General features: G+C 53.3%; 1 protein-coding gene across 1 annotated transcript in view; it reads left to right on the top strand.

Annotated features, from left to right (window-relative positions):
- Positions 1-25,862, top strand: part of LOC140379595 (kinase D-interacting substrate of 220 kDa B-like) — a 219,615-nt gene that overhangs the window by 15,524 nt on the left and 178,229 nt on the right. The window contains exons 5-15 of the mRNA XM_072464278.1: positions 3,825-3,926; positions 4,001-4,099; positions 6,720-6,917; positions 7,455-7,553; positions 9,969-10,067; positions 11,255-11,353; positions 11,582-11,759; positions 12,051-12,215; positions 12,404-12,583; positions 18,992-19,157; positions 21,815-21,966. Of these exons, the coding sequence (XP_072320379.1) occupies positions 3,825-3,926; positions 4,001-4,099; positions 6,720-6,917; positions 7,455-7,553; positions 9,969-10,067; positions 11,255-11,353; positions 11,582-11,759; positions 12,051-12,215; positions 12,404-12,583; positions 18,992-19,157; positions 21,815-21,966 (1,537 nt within the window). The remainder of the gene's footprint in view (positions 1-3,824; positions 3,927-4,000; positions 4,100-6,719; positions 6,918-7,454; positions 7,554-9,968; positions 10,068-11,254; positions 11,354-11,581; positions 11,760-12,050; positions 12,216-12,403; positions 12,584-18,991; positions 19,158-21,814; positions 21,967-25,862) is intronic.

The following is a 25,862-nucleotide window of genomic DNA, read 5'->3' as shown; positions in this document are numbered from 1 at the left end:
TTCTCTTGGTCTCTTTGTCTTCTCTCTGGTCTCTTTGTCTTCTCTCTGGTCTCTTTGTCCTCTCTCTGGTCTCTTTGTCTTCTCTCTGGTCTCTTTGTCTTCTCTCTGGTCTCTTTGTCTTCTCTCTGGTCTCTTTGTCCTCTCTCTGGTCTCTTTGTCCTCTCTCTGGTCTCTTTGTCTTCTCTCTGGTCTCATTGTCTTCTCTCTGGTCTCTTTGTCTTCTCTCTGGTCTCTTTGTCTTCTCTTGGTCTCTTTGTCTTCTCTCTGGTCTCTTTGTCTTCTCTCTGGTCTCATTGTCTTCTCTCTGGTCTCTTTGTCTTCTCTTGGTCTCTTTGTCCTCTCTCTGGTCTCTTTGTCTTCTCTTGGTCTCTTTGTCTTCTCTCTGGTCTCTTTGTCTTCTCTCTGGTCTCTTTGTCTTCTCTCTGGTCTCTTTGTCCTCTCTCTGGTCTCATTGTCTTCTCTTGGTCTCTTTGTCTTCTCTTGGTCTCTTTGTCCTCTCTCTGGTCTCTTTGTCTTCTCTTGGTCTCTTTGTCTTCTCTCTGGTCTCTTTGTCTTCTCTCTGGTCTCTTTGTCTTCTCTCTGGTCTCTTTGTCTTCTCTCTGGTCTCTTTGTCTTCTCTCTGGTCTCATTGTCTTCTCTCTGGTGTCTTTGTCCTCTCTCTGGTCTCTTTGTCCTCTCTCTGGTCTCTTTGTCCTCTCTCTGGTCTCTTTGTCCTCTCTCTGGTCTCTTTGTCTTCTCTCTGGTCTCTTTGTCTTCTCTCTGGTCTCTTTGTCTTCTCTCTGGTCTCTTTGTCTTCTCTCTGGTCTCTTTGTCTTCTCTTGGTCTCTTTGTCTTCTCTCTGGTCTCTTTGTCTTCTCTCTGGTCTCTTTGTCTTCTCTCTGGTCTCATTGTCTTCTCTCTGGTCTCTTTGTCTTCTCTTGGTCTCTTTGTCTTCTCTCTGGTCTCTTTGTCTTCTCTCTGGTTTCTTTGTCTTCTCTCTGGTCTCATTGTCTTCTCTCTGGTCTCTTTGTCTTCTCTCTGGTCTCTTTGTCCTCTCTCTGGTCTCTTTGTCTTCTCTCTGGTCTCTTTGTCTTCTCTCTGGTCTCATTGTCCTCTCTCTGGTCTCTTTGTCTTCTCTCTGGTCTCTTTGTCTTCTCTCTGGTCTCATTGTCCTCTCTCTGGTCTCTTTGTCTTCTCTCTGGTCTCTTTGTCCTCTCTCTGGTCTCTTTGTCTTCTCTCTGGTCTCTTTGTCTTCTCTCTGGTCTCTTTGTCTTCTCTCTGGTCTCTTTGTCTTCTCTCTGGTCTCATTGTCCTCTCTCTGGTCTCTTTGTCTTCTCTCTGGTCTCTTTGTCCTCTCTCTGGTCTCTTTGTCTTCTCTCTGGTCTCTTTGTCTTCTCTCTGGTCTCTTTGTCTTCTCTCTGGTCTCATTGTCCTCTCTCTGGTCTCTTTGTCTTCTCCCTGGTCTCTTTGTCCTCTCTCTGGTCTCTTTGTCTTCTCTCTGGTCTCTTTGTCTTCTCTCTGGTCTCTTTGTCTTCTCTCTGGTCTCTTTGTCTTCTCTCTGGTCTCATTGTCCTCTCTCTGGTCTCTTTGTCTTCTCCCTGGTCTCATTGTCCTCTCTCTGGTCTCTTTGTCTTCTCTCTGGTCTCTTTGTCTTCTCTCTGGTCTCTTTGTCTTCTCTTGGTCTCTTTGTCTTCTCTCTGGTCTCTTTGTCTTCTCTCTGGTCTCTTTGTCCTCTCTCTGGTCTCTTTGTCTTCTCTCTGGTCTCTTTGTCTTCTCTCTGGTCTCTTTGTCTTCTCTCTGGTCTCATTGTCCTCTCTCTGGTCTCTTTGTCTTCTCCCTGGTCTCTTTGTCCTCTCTCTGGTCTCTTTGTCTTCTCTCTGGTCTCTTTGTCTTCTCTCTGGTCTCTTTGTCTTCTCTCTGGTCTCTTTGTCTTCTCTCTGGTCTCTTTGTCTTCTCTCTGGTCTCTTTGTCTTCTCTTGGTCTCTTTGTCTTCTCTCTGGTCTCTTTGTCTTCTCTCTGGTCTCTTTGTCCTCTCTCTGGTCTCTTTGTCTTCTCTCTGGTCTCTTTGTCTTCTCTCTGGTCTCTTTGTCTTCTCTCTGGTCTCTTTGTCCTCTCTCTGGTCTCTTTGTCCTCTCTCTGGTCTCTTTGTCTTCTCTCTGGTCTCATTGTCTTCTCTCTGGTCTCTTTGTCTTCTCTCTGGTCTCTTTGTCTTCTCTTGGTCTCTTTGTCTTCTCTCTGGTCTCTTTGTCTTCTCTCTGGTCTCATTGTCTTCTCTCTGGTCTCTTTGTCTTCTCTTGGTCTCTTTGTCCTCTCTCTGGTCTCTTTGTCTTCTCTTGGTCTCTTTGTCTTCTCTCTGGTCTCTTTGTCTTCTCTCTGGTCTCATTGTCTTCTCTCTGGTGTCTTTGTCCTCTCTCTGGTCTCTTTGTCCTCTCTCTGGTCTCTTTGTCCTCTCTCTGGTCTCTTTGTCCTCTCTCTGGTCTCTTTGTCTTCTCTCTGGTCTCTTTGTCTTCTCTCTGGTCTCTTTGTCTTCTCTCTGGTCTCTTTGTCTTCTCTCTGGTCTCTTTGTCTTCTCTCTGGTCTCATTGTCTTCTCTCTGGTCTCTTTGTCTTCTCTTGGTCTCTTTGTCTTCTCTCTGGTCTCTTTGTCTTCTCTCTGGTTTCTTTGTCTTCTCTCTGGTCTCTTTGTCTTCTCTCTGGTCTCTTTGTCTTCTCTCTGGTCTCTTTGTCTTCTCTCTGGTCTCATTGTCCTCTCTCTGGTCTCTTTGTCTTCTCTCTGGTCTCTTTGTCCTCTCTCTGGTCTCTTTGTCTTCTCTCTGGTCTCTTTGTCTTCTCTCTGGTCTCTTTGTCTTCTCTCTGGTCTCTTTGTCTTCTCTCTGGTCTCATTGTCCTCTCTCTGGTCTCTTTGTCTTCTCTCTGGTCTCTTTGTCCTCTCTCTGGTCTCTTTGTCTTCTCTCTGGTCTCTTTGTCTTCTCTCTGGTCTCTTTGTCCTCTCTCTGGTCTCTTTGTCCTCTCTCTGGTCTCTTTGTCTTCTCTCTGGTCTCTTTGTCTTCTCTCTGGTCTCATTGTCCTCTCTCTGGTCTCTTTGTCTTCTCTCTGGTCTCTTTGTCCTCTCTCTGGTCTCTTTGTCTTCTCTCTGGTCTCATTGTCCTCTCTCTGGTCTCTTTGTCTTCTCTCTGGTCTCATTGTCCTCTCTCTGGTCTCTTTGTCTTCTCTCTGGTCTCTTTGTCTTCTCTCTGGTCTCTTTGTCCTCTCTCTGGTCTCTTTGTCTTCTCTCTGGTCTCATTGTCCTCTCTCTGGTCTCTTTGTCTTCTCTCTGGTCTCATTGTCCTCTCTCTGGTCTCTTTGTCTTCTCTCTGGTCTCTTTGTCCTCTCTCTGGTCTCTTTGTCTTCTCTCTGGTCTCTTTGTCCTCTCTCTGGTCTCTTTGTCTTCTCTCTGGTCTCTTTGTCTTCTCTCTGGTCTCATTGTCCTCTCTCTGGTCTCTTTGTCTTCTCTCTGGTCTCATTGTCCTCTCTCTGGTCTCTTTGTCTTCTCTCTGGTCTCTTTGTCCTCTCTCTGGTCTCTTTGTCTTCTCTCTGGTCTCTTTGTCTTCTCTCTGGTCTCATTGTCCTCTCTCTGGTCTCTTTGTCTTCTCTCTGGTCTCATTGTCCTCTCTCTGGTCTCTTTGTCTTCTCTCTGGTCTCTTTGTCCTCTCTCTGGTCTCTTTGTCTTCTCTCTGGTCTCTTTGTCTTCTCTCTGGTCTCTTTGTCCTCTCTCTGGTCTCTTTGTCTTCTCTCTGGTCTCTTTGTCCTCTCTCTGGTCTCTTTGTCTTCTCTCTGGTCTCATTGTCCCCTCTCTGTCTCTTGCAGCAGTACTCTGTGTATCCGATCATCTGGGCTGCAGGACGAGGACACTCTGAGATCGTCCAACTTCTGCTGGAGCACGAAGCCAAAGTCAACTGTTCTGACAAGGTTAGTTCTCTCTCTGTGGAACTGTTCTCTGTGTGGTTCTAACGCTGTGGAACTGTTCTCTCTGGTTCTTTCAGTACGGGACCACTCCTCTGATCTGGGCGGCGAGGAAGGGCCATTACGACTGTGTGATGCATCTGCTGGAGAACGGTGCTGACGTGGACCAGGAGGGGGCGGTACGGAGCGCACTCGCACACTTGTAGAGACCTCACGCTTTACGGGGCAGCGCGCTTTACGGGGCGCAGCGCTTTACGGGGCGCAGCGCTTTACGGGGCAGCGCGCTTTACGAGGCGCAGCGCGCTTTACGGGGCGCAGCGCTTTACGGGGCAGCGCGCTTTACGAGGCGCAGCGTGCTTTACGGGGCGCAGCGCTTTACGGGGCAGCGCGCTTTACGAGGCGCAGCGTGCTTTACGGGGCGCAGCGTGCTTCACAGGGCGCAGCGCGCTTTACGGGGCGCAGCGCGATTTACGGGGCGCAGCGCACTTTACAGGGCGCAGCGCGCTTTACGGGGCGCAGCGCGCTTTACGGGACGCAGCGCGCTTTACGGGGCGCAGCGCGCTTTACGGGACGCAGCGCGCTTTACGAGGCTCAGCGCGCTTTACGGGACGCAGCGCGATTCACGGGGCAGCGCGCTTTACGGGGCAGCGCGCTTTACGAGGCGCAGCGCGCTTTACGGGGCGCAGCGCGCTTTACGGGACGCAGCGCGCTTTACGGGACGCAGCGCGCTTTACGAGGCGCAGCGCGCTTTACGGGGCGCAGCGCGATTTACGGGGCGCAGTGCACTTTACAGGGCGCAGCGCGCTTTACGGGGCAGCGCGCTTTACGGGGCAGCGCGCTTTACAGGGCGCAGCGCGCTTTACAGGGCGCAGCGCGCTTTACGGGACGCAGCGCGCTTTACGGGACGCAGCGCGCTTTACGAGGCGCAGCGCGCTTTACGGGGCGCAGCGCGATTTACGGGGCGCAGCGCACTTTACGGGGCGCAGCGCGCTTTACGGGGCAGTGCGCTTTACGGGGCAGCGCGCTTTCCGCGGCGCTGCGCGCTTTACGGGGCAGTGCGCTTTACGGGGCAGCGCGCTTTACGGGGCGCAGCGCGCTTTACGGCGCAGCGCGCTTTACGGGGCGCAGCGCGCTTTACGGGGCAGCGCGCTTTACGGGGCAGCGCGCTTTACGGCGCAGCGCGCTTTACGGGGCAGCGCGCTTTACGGCGCAGCGCGCTTTACGGGGCGCAGCGTGCTTTACGGGGCAGTGCGCTTTACGGGGCAGCGCGCTGTACGGGGCGCTGCGCGCTTTACGGGGCAGTGCGCTTTACGGGGCAGCGCGCTTTACGGGGCGCAGCGCGCTTTACGGCGCAGCGCGCTTTACGGCGCAGCGCGCTTTACGGGGCGCAGCGCGCTTTACGGGGCAGCGCGCTTTACGGCGCAGCGCGCTTTACGGGGCGCAGCGCGCTTTACGGGGCAGCGCGCTTTACGGGGCGCAGCGCGCTTTACGGGGCAGCGCGCTTTACGGCGCAGTGCGCTTTACGAGGCGCAGCGCGCTTTACGGGGCGCAGCGCGCTTTACGGGACGCAGCGCGCTTTACGGGGCGCAGCGCGCTTTACGGGGCGCAGCGCGCTTTACGGGGCGCAGCGCGCTTTACGGGACGCAGCGCGCTTTACGGGGCGCAGCGCGCTTTACGGGGCGCAGCGCGATTCACGGGGCGCAGTGCACTTTACAGGGCGCAGCGCACTTTACGGGGCGCAGCGCGCTTTACGGGGCAGTGCGCTTTACGGGGCAGCGCGCTTTACGGGGCGCTGCGCGCTTTACGGGGCAGTGCGCTTTACGGGGCAGCGCGCTTTACGGGGCGCAGCGCGCTTTACGGCGCAGCGCGCTTTACGGGGCGCAGCGCGCTTTACGGGGCAGCGCGCTTTACGGCGCAGCGCGCTTTACGGGGCGCAGCGCGCTTTACGGGGCAGCGCGCTTTACGGGGCGCAGCACGCTTTACGGGGCGCAGCGCGCTTTACGGGGCAGCGCGCTTTACGGGGCGCAGCACGCTTTACGGGGCGCGCTTTACGGGGCGCAGCGCGCTTTACGGCGCAGCGCGCTTTACGGCGCAGCGCGCTTTACGGGGCGCAGCGCGCTTTACGGGGCAGCGCGCTTTACGGGGCGCAGCGCGCTTTACGGCGCAGCGCGCTTTACGGGGCGCAGCGCGCTTTACGGGGCAGCACGCTTTACGGGGCGCGCTTTACGGGGCGCAGCGCGCTTTACGGGGCAGCGCGCTTTACGGGGCAGCGCGCTTTACGGGGCGCTGCGCGCTTTACGGGGCAGTGCGCTTTACGGGGCAGCGCGCTTTACGGGGCGCAGCGCGCTTTACGGGGCAGCGCGCTTTACGGGGCGCAGCGCGCTTTACGGGGCAGCGCGCTTTACGGGGCGCAGCGCGCTTTACGGGGCAGCGCGCTTTACGGGGCGCAGCGCGCTTTACGGGGCAGCGCGCTTTACGGCGCAGCGCGCTTTACGGGGCGCAGCGCGCTTTACGGGGCAGCGCGCTTTACGGGGCGCAGCGCGCTTTACGGGGCAGCGCGCTTTACGGGGCGCAGCGCGCTTTACGGGGCGCAGCACGCTTTACGGGGCGCAGCGCGCTTTACGGGGCGCAGCACGCTTTACGGGGCGCAGCACGCTTTACGGGGCGCGCTTTACGGGGCGCAGCGCGCTTTACGGGGCGGAGCATGGCATGTCACACTGAACATGACCCTGGCTCTGACCCTGGTGGTTCTGACCCTGGCTCTGACCCTGGCTCTGACCCTCTCGTCCGTGTGGTCAGAACTCCATGACGGCGTTGATCGTGGCGGTCAGGGGCGGCTCCTCTGAGGTGGTGAAGGAACTTCTGAAGAGAAACCCCAACGTGAACATGACGGACAAAGACGGGAACACGGCGCTGATGATCGCGGCCAAAGAGGGATTCACCCAGATCGTCCAGGACCTGCTGGAGGCCGGGACCTACGTGAACATCCCAGACCGGGTAGGACTAAACCAGGACTAAACCAGGACTAAACCAGGACTAAACCAGGACTAAACCAGGACTAGACCAGGACTAGACCAGGACTAAACCAGGACTAGACCAGGACTAGACCAGGACTAAACCAGGACTAAACCAGGACTAAACCAGGACTAGACCAGGACTAAACCAGGACTAGACCAGGACTAGACCAGGACTAAACCAGGACTAGACCAGGACTAGACCAGGACTAGACCAGGACTAGACCAGGACTAAACCAGGACTAGACCAGGACTAGACCAGGACTAAACCAGGACTAAACCAGGACTAGACCAGGACTAAACCAGGACTAGACCAGGACTAGACCAGGACTAAACCAGGACTAGACCAGGACTAGACCAGGACTAAACCAGGACTAGACCAGGACTAGACCAGGACTAAACCAGGACTAGACCAGGACTAGACCAGGACTAAACCAGGACTAGACCAGGACTAGACCAGGACTAGACCAGGACTAGACCAGGACTAAACAGACAGGGTTGTGATGGTGTGTTTGGTCAGAGTGGAGACACGGTCCTGATCGGAGCGGTCAGAGGAGGACATGTGGAGATCGTTAGAGCTCTGCTCCACAAGTATGCGGACATCGACATCAGAGGACAGGTACGTGTGTGTGTGTGTGTGTACACGTGTGTGTGTACGTGTGTGTGTGTGTGTGTGTACACGTGTGTGTGTGTGTGTGTGTACATGTGTGTGTGTGTACGTGTGTGTGTACATGTGTGTGTGTGTACGTGTGTGTGTGTGTGTGTGTGTGTGTGTGTGTGTACATGTGTGTGTGTGTACATGTGTGTGTGTACGTGTGTGTGTGTGTGTGTGTGTGTGTGTGTACGTGTGTGTCTGTTTGTAGGCAGGATTCTTCTGATTTTGGCTCTTGTTGTGCAAATGGAAAGAGTCTGTTTTACAAGCTTTATTTATATGAGCTTTAAATGAGAGCTCCTGGTCCAATAAGACTCTGAGGTTTCTTACAGTAGAACTGGAGGCTTCACTGACATTGTCCAGTGTGACTATCTGCTCAGATAGAGCGTCTCGTAGATGCTTAGGATCAGCACAATGACCTCCAGCACAATGACCTCCTGCACAATGACCTCCTGCACAATGACCTCCAGCACAATGACCTCCTGCACAATGACCTCCTGCACAATGACCTCCTGCACAATGACCTCCTGCACAATGACCTCCTGCACAATGACCTCCAGCACAATGACCTCCTCCACAATGACCTCCTGCACAATGACCTCCTGCACAATGACCTCCTTCACAATGACCTCCAGCACAATGACCTCCAGCACAATGACCTCCTGCACAATGACCTCCTGCACAATGACCTCCTGCACAATGACCTCCAGCACAATGACCTCCTCCACAATGACCTCCTGCACAATGACCTCCTGCACAATGACCTCCTTCACAATGACCTCCAGCACAATGACCTCCAGCACAATGACCTCCAGCACAATGACCTCCTGCACAATGACCTCCTGCACAATGACCTCCAGCACAATGACCTCCTGCACAATGACCTCCAGCACAATGACCTCCTGCACAATGACCTCGGTTTGTTCAGGGTTAAGAAGCAGATCATTAAGTGTCCTCCAGGTTTTTATCTCCTTCACACGAGCTCTAAGTCTGTCTCCTTGATCGCTCTGATCAGGTTCATTGATAAATACAGCTGAGTGTTAATGCCATGTGACCTGATCATGTGACCTGATCATGTGACCTGATCATGTGACCTGATCATGTGACCTGATCATGTGACCTAACGGCAGCATATAAAGAGTAAACAGAATTGGACCGAGTACTGACCCCTGTGGCACACCGTAAATTACTTTAGAACAAGGTGAGGAGCTCTGGTTTACATGAACAAATGTACACTACAGGGGCACTACACTGTGTACATGTGTGTACATGTGTGTACATGTGTGTACATGTGTGTGTGTGTGTGTGTACATGTGTGTACATGTGTGTACATGTGTGTGTGTGTGTGTACATGTGTGTACATGTGTGTACATGTGTGTACATGTGTGTGTACATGTGTGTACATGTGTGTACATGTGTGTGTGTGTGTGTGTGTGTGTGTACATGTGTGTACATGTGTGTACATGTGTGTGTGTGTGTACATGTGTGTACATGTGTGTACATGTGTGTACATGTGTGTACATGTGTGTGTGTGTGTGTACATGTGTGTACATGTGTGTACATGTGTGTGTGTGTGTGTACATGTGTGTACATGTGTGTACATGTGTGTGTGTGTGTACATGTGTGTACATGTGTGTACATGTGTGTGTGTGTGTGTGTGTGTGTACATGTGTGTACATGTGTGTGTGTGTGTACATGTGTGTACATGTGTGTGTGTGTGTGTGTGTGTGTACATGTGTGTACATGTGTGTGTGTGTGTACATGTGTGTACATGTGTGTGTGTGTACATGTGTGTACATGTGTGTACATGTGTGTGTGTGTGTGTGTGTGTACATGTGTGTACATGTGTGTGTGTGTGTGTACATGTGTGTACATGTGTGTACATGTGTGTACATGTGTGTGTACATGTGTGTACATGTGTGTACATGTGTGCACATGTGTGTACATGTGTGTACATGTGTGTGTGTGTGTGTGTGTACATGTGTGTACATGTGTGTACATGTGTGTGTGTGTGTGTGTGTGTACATGTGTGTACATGTGTGTGTGTGTGTACATGTGTGTACATGTGTGTGTGTGTACATGTGTGTACATGTGTGTGTGTGTGTGTGTGTACATGTGTGTACATGTGTGTGTGTGTGTGTGTGTGTGTACATGTGTGTACATGTGTGTGTGTGTGTGTACATGTGTGTACATGTGTGTGTGTGTACATGTGTGTACATGTGTGTACATGTGTGTACATGTGTGTACATGTGTGTGTGTGTGTACATGTGTGTACATGTGTGTACATGTGTGTACATGTGTGTACATGTGTGTACATGTGTGTACATGTGTGTACATGTGTGTACATGTGTGTACATGTGTGTACATTGTGTTGTGTTTCAGGAGGGTAAAACTGCTCTGTACTGGGCAGTGGAGAAAGGAAATGCCACCATGGTCCGAGACATTCTGCAGTGTAATCCTGACACAGAGACCTACACCAAGGTAAGACCTGCACTACTGAGACAGGCCTGCGGGGGGCGCTACACTACTGAGACAGGCCTGCGGGGGGCACTACACTACTGAGACAGGCCTGCGGGGGGCGCTACACTACTGAGACAGGCCTGCGGGGGGCGCTACACTACTGAGACAGGCCTGCGGGGGGCGCTACACTACTGAGACAGGCCTGCGGGGGGCGCTACACTACTGAGACAGGCCTGCGGGGGGCGCTACACTACTGAGACAGGCCTGCGGGGGGCGCTACACTACTGAGACAGGCCTGCGGGGGGCACTACACTACTGAGACAGGCCTGCGGGGGGCGCTACACTACTGAGACAGGCCTGCGGGGGGCGCTACACTACTGAGACAGGCCTGCGGGGGGCGCTACACTACTGAGACAGGCCTGCGGGGGGCGCTACACTACTGAGACAGGCCTGCGGGGGGCGCTACACTACTGAGACAGGCCTGCGGGGGGCACTACACTACTGAGACAGGCCTGCGGGGGGCGCTACACTACTGAGACAGGCCTGCGGGGGGCGCTACACTACTGAGACAGGCCTGCGGGGGGCGCTACACTACTGAGACAGGCCTGCGGGGGGCGCTACACTACTGAGACAGGCCTGCGGGGGGCGCTACACTACTGAGACAGGCCTGCGGGGGGCGCTACACTACTGAGACAGGCCTGCGGGGGGCGCTACACTACTGAGACAGGCCTGCGGGGGGCACTACACTACTGAGACAGGCCTGCGGGGGGCGCTACACTACTGAGACAGGCCTGCGGGGGGCGCTACACTACACACTACTGAGACAGGCCTGCGGGGGGCGCTACACTACTGAGACAGGCCTGCGGGGGGCGCTACACTACTGAGACAGGCCTGCGGGGGGCGCTACACTACTGAGACAGGCCTGCGGGGGGCACTACACTACTGAGACAGGCCTGCGGGGGGCGCTACACTACTGAGACAGGCCTGCGGGGGGCGCTACACTACTGAGACAGGCCTGCGGGGGGCGCTACACTACTGAGACAGGCCTGCGGGGGGCGCTACACTACTGAGACAGGCCTGCGGGGGGCGCTACACTACTGAGACAGGCCTGCGGGGGGCGCTACACTACTGAGACAGGCCTGCGGGGGGCACTACACTACTGAGACAGGCCTGCGGGGGGCGCTACACTACTGTGTTTTTGTTTTCAGGATGGAGAAACTCCTCTGATCAAAGCCACAAAGATGAGAAACATTGAGATCGTGGAGCTGCTGCTGGACAAAGGAGCCAAAGTGTCTGCTGTGGACAAGGTACAGTCCTGGTTTAGTCCTGGTTTAGTCCCGGTTTAGTCCTGGCCCTTTCCTCTCTCCTTCCTGCCTCCTTCCTGCCTCCTTCCTGCCTCCTTCCTGCCTCCTTCCTGCCTCCTTCCTGCCTCCTTCCTGGCTCCTTCCTGGCTCCTTCCTGGCTCCTTCCTGGCTCCTTCCTGACGTGTCTCTTGGTATGTTCTTGGCGTGTTCCTGACGTGTCCCACGGCGCAGAGGGGCGACACGCCGCTGCACATCGCCATCCGTGGTCGGAGCAGGCGATTGGCCGAGCTGCTGCTGAGGAACCCCAAAGATGGCCGCCTCCTTTACCGTCCCAACAAGAGCGGCGAGACGCCGTACAACATCGACTGTAACCACCAGAAGAGCATCCTCACCCAGATCTTTGGAGCACGTACGTTACACCCGCCGTCTTCCACGTCTTCTCTCTGGCTCCAGGAAGACACCTGTCTCCCTCAGACTCGGGCGGGGACATGTCTCACCTGTCTCTCTGTCTCCTCTAGGACACCTGTCCCCCTCAGACTCGCGCGGGGACATGTCTCACCTGTCTGTCTCCTCTAGGACACCTGTCCCCCTCAGACTCGCGCGGGGACATGTCTCACCTGTCTCTCTGTCTCCTCTAGGACACCTGTCCCCCTCAGACTCGGGCGGGGACATGTCTCACCTGTCTCTCTGTCTCCTCTAGGACACCTGTCCCCCTCAGACTCGGGCGGGGACATGTTGGGTTATGACTTGTACAGTTCTGCTCTGGCTGATATTCTGAGTGAGCCGACGATGCAGCCTCCGATTTGTGTTGGACTTTATGCTCAGTGGGGCTCAGGGAAGTCCTTCCTGCTCAAGAAACTAGAGGGTAAGTCCTGCTTTTAGTCCTGGTTTAGTCCTGCTTTTAGTCCTGGTTTAGACCTGGTTTAGTCCTCTTCTAGCCCTGGTTTAGTCCTGGTTTAGTCCTGGTTTAGTCCTCTTCTAGCCCTGGTTTAGTCCTGGTTTAGCCCTGGTTTAGTCCTCTTCTAGCCCTGGTCTGACCTCTTGTCGTTGCAGATGAGATGAAGACCTTCGCTGGTCAGCAGGTCCAGCCTCTCTTCAGGTTCTCGTGGCTGGTTCTGGTTCTGACCCTGGTTCTTTGTGGTTCCGTGGCTCTGGTTCTGGTTCTCACGGTGGATCCTCGTCTGGCCCTGGCCGTGGCCCTCAGTCTCCTCGCTCTGCTTTACCTCTTCTTTGGTGAGTCTCCTCATTCAGTCAAACACAAAATCACAGCTGCCTCGTTTCATCAATGATTTCACCAACAAACAGTGAAACTAATGGAGAAGCCCTGAGCCAGTGAAGAGACTCCAGCACCAGCGCCATGTGCTCTCTTCTTTTAGGTCCTGTTGTAATCTTACTGCTGCATTTTCAACCAGTTAAAGCTTTTTATGGAGCTTTTAGGACCTGCTGTGAGGAGGAGTTACAGTCTTATCCAGCCAGGGGTCTCTCACAGTGGTGGTGTACTTTGGGGTCTCCAATGGTGGTGTACTTTGGGGTCTCTCACAGTGGTGGTGTACTTTGGGGTCTCTCACAGTGGTGGTGTACTTTGGGGTCTCTCACAGTAGCGGTGTACTTTGGGGTCTCTCACAGTGGTGGTGTACTTTGGGGTCTCTCACAGTGGTGGTGTACTTTGGGGTCTCTCACAGTGGTGGTGTGGGTCTCTCACAGTGGTGGTGTACTTTGGGGTCTCTCACAGTGGCTTGTACTTTGGGGTCTCTCCCAGTGGTGGTGTACTTTGGGGTCTCTCACAGTGGTGGTGTACTTTGGGGTCTCTCACAGTGGTGGTGTACTTTGGGGTCTCTCACAGTGGTGGTGTGGGTCTCTCACAGTGGTGGTGTACTTTGGGGTCTCTCACAGTGGCGTGTACTTTGGGGTCTCTCACAGTGGTGGTGTACTTTTGGGGTCTCTCACAGTGGTGGTATACTTTGGGGTCTCTCACAGTGGTGGTGTGGGTCTCTCACAGTGGTGGTGTACTTTGGGGTCTCTCACAGTGGTGGTGTACTTTGGGGTCTCTCACAGTGGCGTGTACTTGGGGGTCTCTCACAGTAGTGGTGTACTTTGGGGTCTCTCACAGTGGCGTGTACTTTGGGGTCTCTCACAGTGGTGATGTGGGTCTCTCACAGTGGCGTGTACTTTGGGGTCTCTCACAGTGGTGGTGTACTTTGGGGTCTCTCACAGTAGTGGTGTACTTTGGGGTCTCTCACAGTGGTGGTGTACTTAAGGGTCTCTCACAGTAGTAGTGTACTTTGGGGTCTCTCACATTGGTGGTGTACTTTGGGGTCTCTCACATTGGTGGTGTACTTTGGGGTCTCTCACAGTGGTGGTGTACTTTGGGGTCTCTCACAGTGGCGTGTACTTTGGGGTCTCTCACAGTGGGTGTGTGTGTCTCTCACAGTGGCGTGTACTTTGGGGTCTCTCACAGTGGTGGTGTACTTTGGGGTCTCTCACAGTGGCGTGTACTTTGGGGTCTCTCACAGTGGTGATGTGGGTCTCTCACAGTGGCGTGTACTTTGGGGTCTCTCACAGTGGTGGTGTGGGTCTCTCACAGTGGCGTGTACTTTGGGGTCTCTCACAGTGGCGTGTACTTTGGGGTCTCTCACAGTGGTGGTGTACTTTGGGGTCTCTCACAGTGTTGGTGTACTTTGGGGTCTCTCACAGTGGCGTGTACTTTGGGGTCTCTCACAGTGGTGGTGTACTTTGGGGTCTCTCACAGTAGCGGTGTACTTTGGGGTCTCTCACAGTGGTGGTGTACTTTGGGGTCTCTCACAGTAGTAGTGTACTTTGGGGTCTCTCACAGTGGTGGTGTACTTTGGGGTCTCTCACAGCGGTGGTGTGGGTCTCTCACAGTGGTGGTGTACTTTGGGGTCTCTCACAGTGGTGTTGTACTTTGGGGTCTCTCACAGTGGCGTGTACTTTGGGGTCTCTCACAGTGGTGTTGTAGGTCTCTCACAGTGGCGTGTACTTTGGGGTCTCTCACAGTGGTGCTGTGGGTCTCTCACAGTGGCGTGTACTTTGGGGTCTCTCACAGTGGTGATGTGGGTCTCTCACAGTGGCGTGTACTTTGGGGTCTCTCACAGTGGTGGTGTACTTTGGGGTCTCTCACAGTGGCGTGTACTTTGGGGTCTCTCACAGTGGTGGTGTACTTTGGGGTCTCTCACAGTGGCGTGTACTTTGGGGTCTCTCACAGTGGTGGTGGGGGTCTCTCACAGTGGCGTGTACTTTGGGGTCTCTCACGGTGGTGGTGTGGGTCTCTCACAGTGGCGTGTACTTTGGGGTCTCTCACAGTGGCGTGTGCTTTGGGGTCTCTCACAGTGGTGGTGTACTTTGGGGTCTCTCACAGTGGTGGTGTTGGTCTCTCACAGTGGCGTGTACTTTGGGGTCTCTCACAGTGGCGTGTACTCTGGGGTCTCTCACAGTGGTGGTGTGGGTCTCTCACAGTGGCATGTACTTTGGGGTCTCTCACAGTGGTGGTGTACTTTGGGGTCTCCAATGGTGGTGTACTTTGGGGTCTCTCACAGTGGTGGTGTACTTTGGGGTCTCCAATGGTGGTGTACTTTGGGGTCTCTCACAGTGGTGGTGTACTTTGGGGTCTCTCACAGTGGTGGTGTACTTTGGGGTCTCTCACAGTAGCGGTGTACTTTGGGGTCTCTCACAGTGGTGGTGTACTTTGGGGTCTCTCACAGTGGTGGTGTACTTTGGGGTCTCTCACAGTGGTGGTGTGGGTCTCTCACAGTGGTGGTGTACTTTGGGGTCTCTCACAGTGGCTTGTACTTTGGGGTCTCTCCCAGTGGTGGTGTACTTTGGGGTCTCTCACAGTGGTGGTGTACTTTGGGGTCTCTCACAGTGGTGGTGTACTTTGGGGTCTCTCACAGTGGTGGTGTGGGTCTCTCACAGTGGTGGTGTACTTTGGGGTCTCTCACAGTGGCGTGTACTTTGGGGTCTCTCACAGTGGTGGTGTACTTTTGGGGTCTCTCACAGTGGTGGTATACTTTGGGGTCTCTCACAGTGGTGGTGTGGGTCTCTCACAGTGGTGGTGTACTTTGGGGTCTCTCACAGTGGTGGTGTACTTTGGGGTCTCTCACAGTGGCGTGTACTTGGGGGTCTCTCACAGTAGTGGTGTACTTTGGGGTCTCTCACAGTGGCGTGTACTTTGGGGTCTCTCACAGTGGTGATGTGGGTCTCTCACAGTGGCGTGTACTTTGGGGTCTCTCACAGTGGTGGTGTACTTTGGGGTCTCTCACAGTAGTGGTGTACTTTGGGGTCTCTCACAGTAGTAGTGTACTTTGGGGTCTCTCACATTGGTGGTGTACTTTGGGGTCTCTCACATTGGTGGTGTACTTTGGGGTCTCTCACAGTGGTGGTGTACTTTGGGGTCTCTCACAGTGGCGTGTACTTTGGGGTCTCTCACAGTGGGTGTGTGTGTCTCTCACAGTGGCGTGTACTTTGGGGTCTCTCACAGTGGTGGTGTACTTTGGGGTCTCTCACAGTGGCGTGTACTTTGGGGTCTCTCACAGTGGTGATGTGGGTCTCTCACAGTGGCGTGTACTTTGGGGTCTCTCACAGTGGTGGTGTGGGTCTCTCACAGTGGCGTGTACTTTGGGGTCTCTCACAGTGGCGTGTACTTTGGGGTCTCTCACAGTGGTGGTGTACTTTGGGGTCTCTCACAGTGTTGGTGTACTTTGGGGTCTCTCACAGTGGCGTGTACTTTGGGGTCTCTCACAGTGGTGGTGTACTTTGGGGTCTCTCACAGTAGCGGTGTACTTTGGGGTCTCTCACAGTGGTGGTGTACTTTGGGGTCTCTCACAGTGGTGTTGTACTTTGGGGTCTCTCACAGTGGCGTGTACTTTGGGGTCTCTCACAGTGGTGTTGTAGGTCTCTCACAGTGGCGTGTACTTTGGGGTCTCTCACAGTGGTGCTGTGGGTCTCTCACAGTGGCGTGTACTTTGGGGTCTCTCACAGTGGTGATGTGGGTCTCTCACAGTGGCGTGTACTTTGGGGTCTCTCACAGTGGTGGTGTACTTTGGGGTCTCTCACAGTGGCGTGTACTTTGGGGTCTCTCACAGTGGTGGTGTACTTTGGGGTCTCTCACAGTGGCGTGTACTTTGGGGTCTCTCACAGTGGTGGTGGGGGTCTCTCACAGTGGCGTGTACTTTGGGGTCTCTCACGGTGGTGGTGTGGGTCTCTCACAGTGGCGTGTACTTTGGGGTCTCTCACAGTGGCGTGTGCTTTGGGGTCTCTCACAGTGGTGGTGTACTTTGGGGTCTCTCACAGTGGTGGTGTTGGTCTCTCACAGTGGCGTGTACTTTGGGGTCTCTCACAGTGGCGTGTACTCTGGGGTCTCTCACAGTGGCGTGTACTCTGGGGTCTCTCACAGTGGTGGTGTGGGTCTCTCACAGTGGCATGTACTTTGGGGTCTCTCACAGTGGTGGTGTACTTTGGGGTCTCCAATGGTGGTGTACTTTGGGGTCTCTCACAGTGGTGGTGTACTTTGGGGTCTCCAATGGTGGTGTACTTTGGGGTCTCTCACAGTGGTGGTGTACTTTGGGGTCTCTCACAGTGGTGGTGTACTTTGGGGTCTCTCACAGTAGCGGTGTACTTTGGGGTCTCTCACAGTGGTGGTGTACTTTGGGGTCTCTCACAGTGGTGGTGTACTTTGGGGTCTCTCACAGTGGTGGTGTGGGTCTCTCACAGTGGTGGTGTACTTTGGGGTCTCTCACAGTGGCTTGTACTTTGGGGTCTCTCCCAGTGGTGGTGTACTTTGGGGTCTCTCACAGTGGTGGTGTACTTTGGGGTCTCTCACAGTGGTGGTGTGGGTCTCTCACAGTGGTGGTGTACTTTGGGGTCTCTCACAGTGGCGTGTACTTTGGGGTCTCTCACAGTGGTGGTGTACTTTTGGGGTCTCTCACAGTGGTGGTATACTTTGGGGTCTCTCACAGTGGTGGTGTGGGTCTCTCACAGTGGTGGTGTACTTTGGGGTCTCTCACAGTGGTGGTGTACTTTGGGGTCTCTCACAGTGGCGTGTACTTGGGGGTCTCTCACAGTAGTGGTGTACTTTGGGGTCTCTCACAGTGGCGTGTACTTTGGGGTCTCTCACAGTGGTGGTGTGGGTCTCTCACAGTGGCGTGTACTTTGGGGTCTCTCACAGTGGTGATGTGGGTCTCTCACAGTGGCGTGTACTTTGGGGTCTCTCACAGTGGTGGTGTACTTTGGGGTCTCTCACAGTAGTGGTGTACTTTGGGGTCTCTCACAGTGGTGGTGTACTTAAGGGTCTCTCACAGTAGTAGTGTACTTTGGGGTCTCTCACATTGGTGGTGTACTTTGGGGTCTCTCACATTGGTGGTGTACTTTGGGGTCTCTCACAGTGGTGGTGTACTTTGGGGTCTCTCACAGTGGCGTGTACTTTGGGGTCTCTCACAGTGGTGGTGTGGGTCTCTCACAGTGGCGTGTACTTTGGGGTCTCTCACAGTGGCGTGTACTTTGGGGTCTCTCACAGTGGTGGTGTACTTTGGGGTCTCTCACAGTGTTGGTGTACTTTGGGGTCTCTCACAGTGGCGTGTACTTTGGGGTCTCTCACAGTGGTGGTGTACTTTGGGGTCTCTCACAGTAGCGGTGTACTTTGGGGTCTCTCACAGTGGTGGTGTACTTTGGGGTCTCTCACAGTAGTAGTGTACTTTGGGGTCTCTCACAGTGGTGGTGTACTTTGGGGTCTCTCACAGCGGTGGTGTGGGTCTCTCACAGTGGTGGTGTACTTTGGGGTCTCTCACAGTGGTGTTGTACTTTGGGGTCTCTCACAGTGGCATGTACTTTGGGGTCTCTCACAGTGGTGTTGTAGGTCTCTCACAGTGGCGTGTACTTTGGGGTCTCTCACAGTGGTGCTGTGGGTCTCTCACAGTGGCGTGTACTTTGGGGTCTCTCACAGTGGTGCTGTGGGTCTCTCACAGTGGCGTGTACTTTGGGGTCTCTCACAGTGGTGATGTGGGTCTCTCACAGTGGCGTGTACTTTGGGGTCTCTCACAGTGGTGGTGTACTTTGGGGTCTCTCACAGTGGCGTGTACTTTGGGGTCTCTCACAGTGGTGGTGTACTTTGGGGTCTCTCACAGTGGCGTGTACTTTGGGGTCTCTCACAGTGGCGTGTACTTTGGGGTCTCTCACGGTGGTGGTGTGGGTCTCTCACAGTGGCGTGTACTTTGGGGTCTCTCACAGTGGCGTGTGCTTTGGGGTCTCTCACAGTGGTGGTGTACTTTGGGGTCTCTCACAGTGGTGGTGTGGGTCTCTCACAGTGGCGTGTACTCTGGGGTCTCTCACAGTGGTGGTGTGGGTCTCTCACAGTGGCATGTACTTTGGGGTCTCTCACAGTGGTGGTGAACTTTGGGGTCTCCAATGGTGGTGTACTTTGGGGTCTCTCACAGTGGTGGTGTACTTTGGGGTCTCTCACAGTGGTGGTGTACTTTGGGGTCTCTCACAGTGGTGGTGTACTTTGGGGTCTCTCACAGTGGTGGTGTACTTTGGGGTCTCTCACAGTGGTGGTGTACTTTGGGGTCTCTCACAGTGGTGGTGTACTTTGGGGTCTCTCACAGTGGTGGTGTACTTTGGGGTCTCTCACAGTGGTGGTGTACTTTGGAGGGCGTCGAGAGGGCGAGTCCTGGACGTGGGCGTGGCTCCTCAGCACAGCTCTGGCTCGTCACATTGGATACATGGAACTTCTCCTGAAACTCATGTTTGTGAATCCTCCAGAGCTTCCAGAGCAGAGCACCAGAGCCCTACCTGTGAGGTACGTGCAAAGTACACACTCTATATACCCCAAATATACACTCTATATACACCAAATATACACTATATGTACACACCAAATATACACTCTATATACACCAAATATACACTCTATATACACCAAATATATACTCTGTATACACCAAACATACACTATATATACACCAAATATACACTATATATATACACCAAATATACACTCTATATACACCAAATATATACTCTGTATACACCAAACATACACTATATATACACCAAATATATACTATATATACACACCAAATATACACTCTATATACACCAAATATACACTCTATATACACCAAATATATACTCTGTATACACCAAACATACACTATATATACACAAAATATATACTATATATACACACCAAATATACACTCTATATACACCTAATATATACTATATATACACCAAATATACACTCTGTATACACCAAACATACACTATATATACACAACAAATATACACTCTATATACACCAAATATATACTCTGTATACACCAAACATACACTATATATATATATACCAAATATATACTCTATATACACCAAACATACACCAAATACACACTCTATATACCCCAAATATACACTCTATGTACACACCAAATATACACTATATATACACCAAGTATATACTCTATATGCACCAAACATACACCAAATATACACTCTATAAACACCAAATATATACTATATATACACCAAATATATACTATATATACACCAAATATACACTCTATAAACACCAAATATATACTATATATACACCAAATATATACTATATATACACCAAATATATACTATATATACACCAAATATACACTCTATAAACACCAAATATATACTCTATATACACCAAATACATTCCTGTGATGGTGGCGCTGGGTCGTGTGTGTCGGGCTGTGGTCGTCTTGGAGAGATTCTACACTTCTCATGGAAACAGACAAAGAGCTCAAGAAGAACAAGGCCACAGACAGCTAGCAATGCTACAGCTAAGCTAACAACTAGCCCCGCCTCGGCCCAGGCACCGCTCCTGGTCCCGATCCCGGTCCCGGTCCTGGTCCTGGTCCCGGTCCCGGTCCTGGTCCCGGTCCCGGTCCTGGTCCTGGTCCTGGTCCTGGTCCTGGTCCTGGTCCCGGTCCTGGTCCTGACTCTGGTCCTGGTCCCGGTCCTGGTCCTGACTCTGGTCCTGGTCCCGGTCCTGGTCCTGACTCTGGTCCTGGTCCTGACTCTGGTCCTGACTCTGGTCCTGGTCCTGACTCTGGTCCTGGTCCCGGTCCTGGTCCTGGTCCTGACTCTGGTCCTGACTCTGGTCCTGACTCTGGTCCTGGTCCTGACTCTGGTCCTGGTCCCGGTCCTGGTCCTGGTCCTGACTCTGGTCCTGACTCTGGTCCTGACTCTGGTCCTGGTCCTGGTCCCGGTCCCGGTCCCTGTCCTGGTCCTGGTCCTGGTCCTGGTCCTGACTCTGGTCCCGGTCCCGGTCCTGGTCCTGGTCCTGGTCCTGACTCTGGTCCCGGTCCCTGTCCCTGTCCCGGTCCCGGTCCCGGTCCTGACTCTGGTCCTGGTCCTGACTCTGGTCCTGACTCTGGTCCTGACTCTGGTCCTGACTCTGGTCCTGGTTCCGGTCCCGGTCCCGGTCCCTGTCCCTGTCCTAGTCCTGGTCCTGGTCCTGACTCTGGTCCTGGTCCTGACTCTGGTCCTGGTCCTGGTCCTGGTCCTGACTCTGGTCCTGACTCTGGTCCTGGTCCTGACTCTGGTCCTGGTCCTGGTCCTGGTCCTGGTCCTGACTCTGGTCCTGGTCCTGGTCCTGACTCTGGTCCTGGTCCTGACTCTGGTCCTGGTCCTGGTCCTGGTCCTGGTCCTGGTCCTGGTCCTGACTCTGGTCCTGGTCCTGGTCCTGGTCCTGACTCTGGTCCTGGTCCTGGTCCTGGTCCTGACTCTGGTCCTGGTCCTGGTCCTGACTCTGGTCCTGGTCCTGGTCCTGACTCTGGTCCTGGTCCTGACTCTGGTCCTGGTCCTGGTCCTGACTCTGGTCCTGGTCCTGGTCCTGGTGCTGGTCCTGGTCCTGGTCCTGGTCCTGACTCTGGTCCTGGTCCTGGTCCTGACTCTGGTCCTGGTCCTGGTCCTGGTCCTGACTCTGGTCCTGACTCTGGTCCTGGTCCTGGTCCTGGTCCTGGTGCTGGTCCTGGTCCTGGTCCTGGTCCTGACTCTGGTCCTGGTCCTGGTCCTGACTCTGGTCCTGGTCCTGGTCCTGGTCCTGGTCCTGACTCTGGTCCTGGTCCTGGTCCTGACTCTGGTCCTGGTCCTGACTCTGGTCCTGGTCCTGGTCCTGACTCTGGTCCTGGTCCTGGTCCTGGTGCTGGTCCTGGTCCTGGTCCTGACTCTGGTCCTGGTCCTGGTCCTGACTCTGGTCCTGGTCCTGGTCCTGGTCCTGGTCCTGGTCCTGACTCTGGTCCTGACTCTGGTCCTGGTCCTGGTCCTGGTCCTGGTCCTGGTCCTGGTCCTGGTCCTGGTCCTGACTCTGGTCCTGGTCCTGGTCCTGACTCTGGTCCTGGTCCTGGTCCTGACTCTGGTCCTGGTCCTGACTCTGGTCCTGGTCCTGGTCCTGGTCCTGACTCTGGTCTCTTGCAGGTTTCTCTTCACAGATTACAGTCGACTCTCGTCAGTTGGAGGTGAAACGTCGATGGCCGAGATGATTTCAACTTTATCTGACGCCTGCGAACGAGAGTTTGGATTCATCGCCACCAGATTATACCGAGTGTTCAAGACCGAGGACAACCAGGGTAAACCAGGACTAACCAGGACTAACCAGGACTAACCAGGACTAACCAGGACTAACCAGGGTAAACCAGGACTAACCAGGACTAACCAGGGTAAACCAGGACTAACCAGGACTAACCAGGACTAACCAGGGTAAACCAGGACTAACCAGGACTAACCAGGGTAAACCAGGGTAAACCAGGACTAACCAGGACTAACCAGGACTAACCAGGGTAAACCAGGACTAACCAGGACTAACCAGGGTAAACCAGGACTAACCAGGACTAACCAGGACTAACCAGGGTAAACCAGGACTAACCACGACTAACCAGGGTAAACCAGGACTAACCAGGGTAAACCAGGACTAACCAGGACTAACCAGGGTAAACCAGGACTAACCAGGGTAAACCAGGACTAACCAGGACTAACCAGGGTAAACCAGGACTAACCAGGGTAAACCAGGACTAACCAGGGTAAACTAGGACTAACCAGGACCAACCAGGGTAAACCAGGACTAACCAGGGTAAACCAGGACTAACCAGGACCAACCAGGACCAACCAGGGTAAACCAGGATTAAACCAGGACTAACCAGGGTAAAACAGGACTACACCAGGACTAACCAGGACTAACCAGGGTACACCAGGACTAACCAGGGTAAACCAGGGTAAACCAGGACCAACCAGGGTAAACCAGGGTAAACCAGGACTAACCAGGACTAACCAGGGTAAACCAGGACTAACCAGGACTAACCAGGGTACACCAGGACTAACCAGGGTAAACCAGGACAAACCAGGACAAACCAGGACCAACCAGGACCAACCAGGACCAACCAGGACCAACCAGGGTAAACCAGGACTAACCAGGACTAACCAGGGTAAACCAGGGTAAACCAGGACTAACCAGGACTAACCAGGACTAACCAGGACTAACCAGGGTAAACCAGGACTAACCAGGATTAACCAGGGTAAACCAGGACTAACCAGGACTAACCAGGACTAACCAGGACCAACCAGGACCAACCAGGGTAAACCAGGACTAACCAGGACTAACCAGGACTAACCAGGACTAACCAGGGTAAACCAGGACTAACCAGGGTAAACCAGGACTAACCAGGGTAAACCAGGACTAACCAGGACTAACCAGGGTAAACCAGGACTAACCAGGGTAAACCAGGACTAACCAGGACTAACCAGGACTAACCAGGACTAACCAGGGTAAACCAGGACTAAACCAGGGTAAACCAGGACTAACCAGGGTAAACCAGGACTAACCAGGACTAAACCAGGGTAAACCAGGACTAACCAGGACTAACCAGGACTAACCCGGAGTAAACCAGGACTAACCAGGGTAAACCAGGACTAACCAGGGTAAACCAGGACCAACCAGGGTAAACCAGGACTAACCAGGGTAAACCAGGACTAACCAGGGTAAACCAGGACTAATCAGGACCAACCAGGACTAACCAGGGTAAACCAGGACTAACCAGGGTAAACAAGGACTAACCAGGACTAACCAGGACTAACCAGGACTAACCAGGACTAACCAGGACTAACCAGGGTAAACCAGGACTAACCAGGACTAACCAGGACTAACCAGGACTAACCAGGGTAAACCAGGACTAACCAGGGTAAACCAGGACTAACCAGGACTAACCAGGGTAAACCAGGACTAACCAGGACTAACCAGGACTAACCAGGACTAACCAGGGTAAACCAGGACTAACCACGACTAACCAGGGTAAACCAGGACTAACCAGGGTAAACCAGGACTAACCAGGACTAACCAGGGTAAACCAGGACTAACCAGGACTAACCAGGGTAAACCAGGACTAACCAGTGTAAACCAGGACTAACCAGGGTAAACTAGGACTAACCAGGACCAACCAGGGTAAACCAGGACTAACCAGGGTAAACCAGGACTAACCAGGGTAAACTAGGACTAACCAGGACCAACCAGGGTAAACCAGGACTAACCAGGACCAACCAGGACCAACCAGGGTAAACCAGGATTAAACCAGGACTAACCAGGGTAAAACAGGACTACACCAGGACTAACCAGGACTAACCAGGGTACACCAGGACTAACCAGGGTAAACCAGGACCAACCAGGACCAACCAGGGTAAACCAGGACTAACCAGGGTAAACCAGGACTAACCAGGACTAACCAGGACTAACCAGGACTAACCAGGGTAAACCAGGACTAACCAGGACTAACCAGGGTAAACCAGGACTAACCAGGACTAACCAGGACTAACCAGGACCAACCAGGACCAACCAGGGTAAACCAGGACTAACCAGGACTAACCAGGACTAACCAGGACTAACCAGGGTAAACCAGGACTAACCAGGGTAAACCAGGACTAACCAGGACTAACCAGGGTAAACCAGGACTAACCAGGGTAAACCAGGACTAACCAGGGTAAACCAGGACTAACCAGGACTAACCAGGACTAACCAGGGTAAACCAGGACTAAACCAGGGTAAACCAGGACTAACCAGGGTAAACCAGGACTAACCAGGACTAAACCAGGGTAAACCAGGACTAACCAGGACTAACCAGGACTAACCCGGACTAAACCAGGGTAAACCAGGACTAACCAGGGTAAACCAGGACTAACCAGGGTAAACCAGGACCAACCAGGGTAAACCAGGACTAACCAGGGTAAACCAGGACTAACCAGGGTAAACCAGGGTAAACCAGGACTAACCAGGGTAAACCAGGACTAACCAGGGTAAACAAGGACTAACCAGGACTAAACCAGGATAAACCAGGACTAACCAGGGTAAAGCAGGACTAACCAGGACTAAACCAGGGTAAACCAGGACTAACCAGGACTAAACCAGGACTAACCCAGGGTAAACAAGGACTAACCAGGACTAAACCAGGATAAACCAGGACTAACCAGGGTAAAGCAGGACTAACCAGGACTAAACCAGGGTAAACCAGGACTAACCAGGACTAAACCAGGACTAACCCAGGGTAAACCAGGACTAACCAGGGTAAACCAGGACTAACCAGGACTAACCGGGGTACACTAGGAGTACTAGGGTAAACCAGGACTAACCAGGACTAACCAGGACTAACCAGGACTAACCAGGGTAAATCAGGACTAACCAGGACTAGCCAGGGTAAACCAGGAATAACCAGGGTAAACCAGGACTAACCAGGACTAACCAGGACTAAACCAGGACTAACCAGGACAAAACCAGGGTAAACCAGGACTAAACCAGGGTAAACCAGGACTAACCAGGACTAAACCAGGGTAAACCAGAACTAACCAGGACTAAACTAGGGTAGACCAGGACTAACCACGGTAAACAAGGACTAACCAGGACTAACCAAGACTAAAGCAGGGTAAACCAGGACTAACCAGGACAAACCAGGACTAACCAGGACTAAACCAGGACTAACCAGGACTAAACCAGGGTAAACCAGGACTAAACAGGACTAAACCAGGGCAAACCAGGACTAACCAGGGTAAACCAGGACTATCCAGGACTAAACCAGGGTAAACCAGGACTAACCAGGGTAAACCAGGACTAACCAGGACTAACTGGGGTAAACCAGGACTAACCAGGGTAAACCAGGACTAACCAAGACTAACCAGGGTAAATCAGGACTAAACCAGGGTAAACCAGGACTAAAACAGGGTAAACCAGGACTAACCAGGACTACCAGGACTAAACCAGGGTAAACCAGGACTAACCAGGACTAAACCAGGGTAAACCAGGACTAACCAAGACTAAACCAGGGTAAACCAGGACTAACCAGGGTAAACCAGGACTAACCAGGACTAAACCAGGACTAACCACGACTAGCCAGGACTAACCAGGACTAAACCAGGACTAACCAGGTCTAACAAGGACTAAACCAGGACTAAACCAGGTCTAAACCAGGACTAAATCAGGACTAAAACC

Source organism: Eucyclogobius newberryi, unplaced genomic scaffold (assembly GCF_026437365.1).
Source record: "Eucyclogobius newberryi isolate DKJ021-1_F unplaced genomic scaffold, fEucNew1.0.hap1 SCAF_43, whole genome shotgun sequence".
NCBI classification, from domain to species: Eukaryota; Metazoa; Chordata; class Actinopteri; order Gobiiformes; family Gobiidae; genus Eucyclogobius; species Eucyclogobius newberryi.
Note: the sequence above shows the minus strand (reverse complement) of the source record. Positions and strands in the feature narration are given on the sequence as shown.